Source organism: Passer domesticus, chromosome Z, assembly GCF_036417665.1.
Source record: "Passer domesticus isolate bPasDom1 chromosome Z, bPasDom1.hap1, whole genome shotgun sequence".
In the NCBI taxonomy this organism is placed as follows: Eukaryota; Metazoa; Chordata; class Aves; order Passeriformes; family Passeridae; genus Passer; species Passer domesticus.
This window is the reverse complement of record NC_087512.1, coordinates 83,413,372-83,421,486: the sequence shown is the minus strand read 5'-3', so window position 1 is coordinate 83,421,486 and position 8,115 is coordinate 83,413,372. Positions and strand designations below refer to the sequence as shown.

The 8,115-nt window shown below is 47.8% G+C and overlaps 1 protein-coding gene across 2 annotated transcripts; it reads left to right on the top strand.

Moving 5' to 3' along the window:
- Positions 1 to 1,108: 1,108 nt before the first annotated feature.
- LOC135290302 (serine/threonine-protein kinase PAK 2-like) lies at positions 1,109 to 5,155 on the top strand. Of its 2 annotated transcripts, XM_064404232.1 has the most exons (4): positions 1,109 to 1,495; positions 1,947 to 2,143; positions 3,473 to 3,610; positions 4,918 to 5,155. In XM_064404232.1, exons 2-4 carry the CDS (start codon positions 2,021 to 2,023, stop codon positions 4,999 to 5,001), a joined length of 345 nt encoding a protein of 114 aa, XP_064260302.1. In that variant the 5' UTR covers positions 1,109 to 1,495; positions 1,947 to 2,020; the 3' UTR covers positions 5,002 to 5,155. The 2 variants fall into 2 exon arrangements, with proteins under 2 accessions (XP_064260302.1, XP_064260303.1); XM_064404233.1 differs by having other exon boundaries at positions 1,109 to 2,143.
- The last annotated feature ends 2,960 nt before the right edge of the window (positions 5,156 to 8,115 follow it).

The following is an 8,115-nucleotide window of genomic DNA, read 5'->3' as shown; positions in this document are numbered from 1 at the left end:
TGGTCAGTGTCAGAAAGTAGAGCTGTTAATTATTATTTATGAATATTTCTCTACTCATCTCCAATGGATGAGAAGAGATGGCATCATGTTTGCATGAGTCTTCCTAGGCACACATAGTTTAAAAATTATTCAAAATCTGGATCAGCTGGATCGGCTGTATTTTACTAAGTCAATACCCTTGAAGTTCACTGCCTCCACAGTTTTTCAGGATTGATTTTTTAAAGTTTCTTCAATGCTGATCCATCCTAAAGTGGATTTCCCTTAGATCCTTTCCCCTCTTTGCCATTGCTATGTATGCCAGGAAGACTAGGTGCTTATTTCCAGAAGCACCATGCCTGACAGGTTTTTTATCTGGGCTGTTACTAAAGTGCACTTTTTGCTTGCAGGCCATCTAAGCCATCTCCTTTTTCACAGCTGTGCCTTGCTCCTTGAGACTGCAGAGACTGCAAACAATGCACAGCCTAGAGGGAATGTCTATTCCTTTGATTCTGTCCTGGTCACAAAGGCACTTGGAAACAAGAAACCTGGAAGGAAAATATCAACGTTGCCATGCATGTTTATCTCCACGCCCTTGTTTCCTTCTTTCAGCTACCTTCTGGGTGAGGAATTCTGGCTGGTTATGGAGTACATGGATGGAGGCACCCTGAGCAATGTCATCAGCAAGAGCTACCTGTCTGAAGAGGAGATGGCAGCCATCAGTCGGGAGGTCAGCAATCCCATCTGTGCTGCCGAGGGCTTGGGCAGGATTGTCTGGGAAACAGGGGCTCAGAACAGGAGAGGTTTTATGTGCCAAGCTTTGTTTGTGTGTTGCTGCTATGCTGTGGGCAAGTAGAAACATCTCAGGTGAAATGGCTGCCAGTGCCCCTGCACTCACTGAACTCAGTTCTTGTACTCTTATCTCCTGCTGTTGTGTTCTTGCTCTGCCTCATGTATTTGCTCTTCTCCATCTTGCTTTCTAAACTTTTGCCTGTCTTCACTGCATTCCTTGTCTGTAAAAGCAAAGGTGCTGCTGGCAGGATTTGAAAGGAACAGCAAAGGAAGAGAGAGAGACTCGTTTCTCTCAGTCCTCAGCTAAAAAGGATAGGAGTGCAGCCAAAGCGCTGTTTGCTTCTGAGCACATCCCCTGCAGCAGCAGTCACCCTGGCTGGTTTGCAGGGGACAGTCTACAACAGCAGGTGCTGTTGCTCTTTCAAAGGCTGACACGCCTTTCCTTAGAAAGGTCCTGCTCTGCAAGTGTTGCAGCAGCAAGCTCTTCCTCTCAAAGGAAGCTGTGTTCTGCCATTATCCCCCATTCCCCTGGGGAAAGGGAATCTTTTTTGATTCTTTCTGTCCTTTCTTTTGTAATAAAATCACATCACTTAGTTTTTGCCATGTTGTTTCTGTTTCCTCTCTCAGTGCCTGCAAGGACTGGATTTTCTTCACTCCAACCATGTGATCCACCGAGATGTGAAGAGCAGCAACATCCTTCTCAGAACCGACGGCTCTGTCAAGCTGGGTCAGTATATTCTTGGTCAGGTGCAACATTCCAGGGATGTGGGTGTGGGGCTGCTTGGAGTGACTCCCAGCTCCCCAGAAATGGTGCTGGTGACAGTGCAGGGACACTCCCTGTGAGCTGGTGACATGGCTGCAATGTGTACAGAGGCATGACAAGGAACAAGCAGTCAAGAGTGGTGTTGCTCTGTGTGTGTCCCTTCCAGAGGGAGGGAGCTACAGGTCTAAAGCTTCCAACGAACAAAAGCCGCTGCTGGAGGTAGTGTAAAAAAATGTGAGGATTTTTTAAGTCACCAATGCCATATATCCTTGGCTAAAGACCTGAGAAAACAGAGTAGGCACAGTTGTCCAGGTGATTCAACAGCACATTCTCAAACTTCCACTGGGGAATTCTATTGCTTAGTTTCCTAATTGCACAGAATAAAATAACAACAGTTGTTTTGCTTTCTCCTCAGCCGATTTTGGCCTCCCTACTCAGCTCACCCCTTAGAAGAATACACGGAGATTGTTAGCAGGGACTGCTTGGTGGATGGCACCTGAAGTGGTGACACGTGAACCATATGGCCCCAAAGTGGACATATGGTCTTTTGGAATTGTGGGAATTGAAATGGTGGAAGAAGAACCTCCTTACTGGAACCAGAGTCCTGCCTCAGTAAGGAGCAAATCCTCACTGATCCCGCTGTCTTTCTCACCTGTCCCATGTTCTGTGTGCCATTGGACAAAATCCCATTGCCATCTGCTGGCATTACTTCCACAACGGTGCCCTTTTAAAAATGTCCCTGCAACACATCAGCATCTGCTGTAGTTTTGGTTGCATGAGTGGGGGAATTCAAGCCTTACCACATGCAAACAAACTCCATTCTCAGGCAACACTTGCCTTTGGGTAATAAGTGGTTCCAGTTCTTTTGTCTCTGTAGATGGCCCCAATAACATGAAACAAGAATCTTAGAACTACTCTTATCCTTCCAGAAATGAAGGAAGAAAACCCAAACCAAACAGAGTTTCTAAAACTGTGGTTTTCAGAGAGGGACTGCATCCCCTGTGCAGTTTCTTCTTGCTGGGAAGCTTGCCTGAAACCTGGGCAGGAGGGTGTAGAGACCACAGAGTCTCTTCTGCTTCTTGTGCAGTGCTGCTGAAACACTCAGTGACCATGTTTCTCTCACAGTTCAAGCCACATTCTCCATGTCACCAAGCCAGCAGCTGGTGATGTGGAGAGCCTGCCAAAACCTCCCAGTGTTTCCTGGCACTTTCTGGGATGGGCCTACCATTAATGCATTGACTTGAGTATCCAAATGAGCAGAGAGTGACCATAGGGGTGGCACCTCTCCTTCTTCTGACCATGAAAAGCTTTTCTTTTGCTGCATAAGGGAAGCTGAAATTTTCAGACTGCTGAGACACAGAGCTGCAGGTGTTTCCTGTGCGCCCAAGCAGGCATTTTCATCCCAACACATTTCTGCAGGCATCTTAATGTGTCTGTGTGGAATATGAGATTGTAGGTGTTAGTTGCCTTACCTGGGGATTGACTGATGAATTTCCTTTCTTTCCTTCCAATTACAATTGTTTTCAAGAACAGGAGAAAAATCTTGATGGGTTTTGTTCTATGGCAGCTGTGCTTAAGGGACCAACAAGCACTGCAGTGATGCCTTTCATATACTAATCCTTGGAATTAGTACAGCAAAGTCCCTCTTCCAAAAAGCCTGTCAAGCAGGTGTGAATCCTCAGAGAAGCAGATGTGCTTTTGTTGATGTACTTCCCACTGAGTAGGTCAATGAAATCAGCAGCCATGGCAAGATCTGAGGGATGTTGGAAAAGCTGTGGCTGCGTTGGGGTTTGGGTTTTTTGTAGATGAAGGAAAGGCATCTCTGGGTCTCTGCCAGGGCAGAAACTGCCACTGAAGAATAGGGGTTAAACAGTGGGACCTGGGAGAGCAGTTACAGATGTGAAAGCAGCAGGTGGAGCCTCGTGTTTCCGTTTTCTCCAGGCTAAATTCATGATAGCCTCAATAGGAACCCCGCAGCTGCTGCATCCCAAGCTCCTCTCAGCTTGGCTGCGTGACTTCCTGAGCTGCTGCCTGCAGACAGACGAGGAGCAGCGCTGGTCTGCCAAGGAGCTCCTGCAGGTAAAAAGCAAAGGGGCTGCAGGTGAAACAGGGTGTGAGGGATGGGCTCCTCCTCCATGGAAGTCCAAGGCATCAGATGAGCCCCCTTCCTGCTCACCTCCACTCTTGGTGCTCTTCAAATGGAAACAGTGAGGAGTCCTAGACTGGGCTGGGCTGGCAGGGCCCTGTAAAGGTCATCAGGTGCAAGTGTCCTGTAATGAGCAGGGACATCTTTAAAGAGATCACATTGCTCAGAGTCCTTTGCCACCTGAGCTGGAATGGTTTCAGGGATGGGGCAACTACAAGCTCTTGGGGCAACCTGTGCCAGGGTGGCACCATGCCATGGGTAAACAATTTCTTCCTTCGACCTACTCTGACAATCCAAAGTCTTGAAAGGTGGCAACAAGTGGCTCTCTGGGGCCTGTTTTTCACACAGCTGAATAACTCCACCAATCTCCACATTTCCTGAGAGGAGAGATGCTCTGTCCTCTGACTGCTTCTGTTGCCCTGTTTTGTAATTTGGTGGTGTGCTCCATTTTATCCAATGGCAAAAGAATTGAAGTAGAGCAATGCAGGGTACAGAGACATGCAAAGGTGGTGCAGGAACCCAAGGAAGCCAGGCTGGCTGAGTGGTCAGAGATTTGGCTGTGGGCAGGAGGGGCTGTGGGGGGCTCACTGTCAGCCTCTGAGGGGCCCTGGTTTGTGCCCCCAGCCCACCCTTCGAGGTTTCTGGCACGCAAACAGGGAGAGCTGAGAGGGACTTGTCCCAGCCCCATCTGCTGCCTGGCACGCTCAAGCAGACAGGAACTGCCCCAGGGTTACTGCCAGGTTGTGTGGCAGAGAGGGAAGTGCAGCAGCCAGTGCCATTGGGCTGTCCCTGCTGGGAAGGAAGGTGCCATCCAGCACAGGAGGGGCAGGGCATGGAAAGGTAGACACTGCTCTGTCTCCCTGTGGGAATCAGCCCAGTGCCTGTTGTTCAAAGAGAGGGACCAATGTGAGGCTTTGGAGTTTCCTGAAAAGAAGAAACTCCAAGGATTGAAAGCAGCATTTCTAGAGCACTGTCAGTGCAAAAATCCCAGCAAGACAAAGACATGACAATAAACAGATGAGTGGGAGTCTGGGCCAGGTTTGCCGGTGATGGCAAGGTCCTGCACATAAAGATGGAGGTGCAGATGGTCCCATTGTTCTACTTTGTGGGTCTTTGTAGGAACTAGAGGAATCCTCATGGAGCCAGTGAAGCACTGAGCTTGGAAAGTCATGGTTCACCACTCTTCTTACAACAAAGAAGAGTTTCAAAAAGAGTTTCTTTTTCTTTTTCCTGTGTACAGCATCCATTTGTAACATCCTCCAAACCAGCCCCCATCCTGGCACCACTCATCATTTCATCGAAGAAGAAGAAAAAGAAGTATTAGGAGACAAGAATTTAACAATAATTTGAAGATGTTATCTTCATAAGAAATTTAGATTAGAAATGTAGAGTAGGATTGTAGAGTAGGATTGTTGAAGAGTTTTGTAGAATAGGATTGTAGATTGGATTGGATTTAAATAAAGTTTCTGGAACATCAACTCATTTAGAAGACTCCTCTCCTTCTGATCTCTTCAGAAAACACAACATTTCCTTGTTTTTTATTGGTGCTGAGTCACACTTCTGGCTTCTTTTGTATGGTTTGTAAGTGGGGAAGGATCTTCTTCATTCATCCTCTGCAGACCACACTGCCTTTGCAATATGACCCACTGGCCTGTTTTTGCCCAGCTGTGGTATTTCTAGTGCAGGCAGAAAGGGCAATGGCATTTGCAGGAAAACCAAAGGAGTGGGGCAGCCAAGACATCCTGTGCAGATTCAGGCCTGCAGCTGTGACTCGAGAACATTTTGTTCCTGCCACTAGGATTTGTATCCCCAAGTGCAATGTCTTTGGCGGAAGGAGAGCCTTGCTCAAGTGAGAAAGCAGAAGGATCAGAGCGGGGGCTCTGAAAGGTCTCCTCTGGTGCAGAGCTGGCAGCGCCTGTGAGGTGAGAGCGGGCCCGGCCTTGGCCGGGGTGCAGCCCCAGCAGAGGCCTGGCAGAGCCCGGAGCAGCCTGAGCCTGGGCAGAGGCAGGCTGGAAGGAGGCCCTTGGAGCTGCAGGAGGCAGCAGCCGGGCCCTGGGTGCCTCTTCCTGGCAGCGGGCGAATCCTCCGCTCTCAGAGCCCAGCTGGCAGCTGGCTGCTCCCGAGGGGAAGCGTAGCCGTGCTGGGCACAGCCCAGACTGGAGGCATTGGCCGTCTGGAGTCTGCCCAGGAGCAGAGGAAGGCCAGGGGCAGCCCAGGGCCGGTGGCCTGGCTGAGGATTCCTACTCTTGTGCCGGCTGCCCTGTGACTCCTGGCAAAGGGCAGCAGTGTGTGCAGCACTCTGGGCAGCGGCGCAGGGAGCCGGGCTGCTGGGCAGGCTGGAGCACAGGGCAGCGTCCTTCAGGCACGGCACTTCTGCCAGGGCAAGCCAGGCCAGCCTGAGGCACTGACAGCTTGGCAGCTCCCATCTGCAGGAGCCAGTGCCTCCCACAGCTCTGCCAGGAAGCGCCTGCAGGCCTGCAGTTCTGCCCTGAGCCACAGCAAAGGTGTGAAATGCAGAGTGCTTTGCAGAAATATTCAGGGCCACCAGGCCAGCCTGCTTTGTGCTCTCTGGAGCACAGCAAGCACTGTGCAATGCTGCTCTGAGCTGCTGGGAGAGAGGTGTTAGAAATAAACAAACTCTTAGTTACCATTAAATGGAGACAAAGTCATTAAAGTAAAAGAGAACCTTCTTCTTAGTAAGGATTCAACTGAGCCGGCTGTGTATCTCTGTCTCCTGAGAGCTGAACATACACACACACCAACACAATGCTGTTTTTGATTGCTTTTCACAGCCTTGGGTGATCCCTGTCCCCTTCCCCTTTGGCTGGGTGCTAGGCAACTTCTATTCTCTCCTGACAGCCTACTTTTCTGTCCCCTCTCCTCTTCTCCTACTTCTCTTTTGTTCTGGTGTTCACCCCTGCCCCTTTTCCAGCTTCAGCAACACCCAAGAAATTAACTGGAACAAATGCAAACCAGAACTAACACCACCTAGCACCAAAAACTTTCGTACTTTTTTCTAATAACCTTTTGGCTGCAGCAAAATATGACCTCCTATCTCCCTGAGGGAATCACGAGCCTAATTTCAACATGTTTTTGGGATGCATCTTCAATGAATAGGTTTTCTTTTGGGAAGGGTATAAGGACATGAGTTCAAGGTTGCAGGACAAACAATTTTTTGTCAGTTAGAAGTTCTCGTGATGACCTTCCCATGCCTAGTTTTTAACCTTTCTGTAATGTCAAATGACCTCAGTTCTGTGATGATTACATCTGCATACTATCTGCAAAAACCCAACATTGAAAGCCATGGTTGTATTTTGGTTGAAAATTAAGAAAACATGCAAATTCATATTTCAATGATAGCAGTGGCAGACATTTTAGGTTTCATCCTATTCGTGCTATTTTCAGAAACCTGCTCTTGACTTCAACAGGAGCTGGCATGAGTGCTTAACCATGAATAAATATGGAAGGTAGTTGTTAGTGATTTTCAGCATGAAAATGATTTTATAGACACTGTAAACAGAAGTGACAGGTGGCAAATAGCCAGAAAACTCTGCAGCTGAAACCTGCTAATGAAGCACTTTTGTGTCTATAGACCTAGCCTTCAAACACCTCTCAAAGATCTGTGGAGTTCATGGGAACCTCTAGGACCTTTATTTATAGTACCTTTATTTATAAAGGTGTAAATTTTAATTTAAAGCTGTGAAGAGAAAGGGAATGTTTAACCACGTGCAATGTCTTTAGACACTGCAATCAAGGTTTTCTTTTGCTCTACCATACTCCAATGTATTTGGGAAAATAATCTTTATGCAAACCTGTGTGTCAGTGTAGTTAATCACAGTGGTATTGTGTGGATGGATGTACATACAAAGTCTTGAGACAGAAAATATACGTTCAGACCTTGTTAATTCTTACTAATAGATTAGGAGCGCTTTGATTGATCTGATCTGGTGGGGTTCCAGTATCTCTTATTTTAAGGCAGTCTGTAAGATAGAACTCTCTACCTCACACATAAAGTAGGTGTTCTGTCAAACAAACAAAACAAAACAAAATGCCTTGAGACAATTCTAAGTTTTTTGAGAATTATAGCCCATGCCTTGTTTGTGTATAGTGACTGTTTAGTGAATTAGCACTCCCAAAAGGCAGATTTGGATGCAGCAGTGGGGAACAAAGTGACATAGACCCCCTCATCCATCCAAAGGAGATCTCTTTATTGTAAACATGGCACCCTTTTTATGCCTTTAGTCTCAACCTGACATAACTGAAACCAAACCGAGACCTAACAGAACTGAAGAGAAAGAAGGCACCCATTGGCTGGTGCTTCCAAATGTCAGAGATGAGCTTGCTGCCAAGCCCAGGGATTGACTGCCAGGGGCTTCCCCCAGTCAGATCTCTTAGGAAGCTGCAAGCATTTCAGCGGCCAGATGCCGAGGGGGTGTGG

Excerpts from the sequence above, each read along its gene's own strand:
- LOC135290302 (XM_064404232.1), top strand. The coding sequence starts at position 2,021 with ATGGCACCTGAAGTGGTGACACGTGAACCATATGGCCCCAAAGTGGAC. Across the intron at positions 2,144-3,472 it reads GGAACCAGAGTCCTGCCTCA|GCTAAATTCATGATAGCCTC; the intron begins GTAAGGAGCAAA and ends CGTTTTCTCCAG. Across the intron at positions 3,611-4,917 it reads CTGCCAAGGAGCTCCTGCAG|CATCCATTTGTAACATCCTC; the intron begins GTAAAAAGCAAA and ends TCCTGTGTACAG.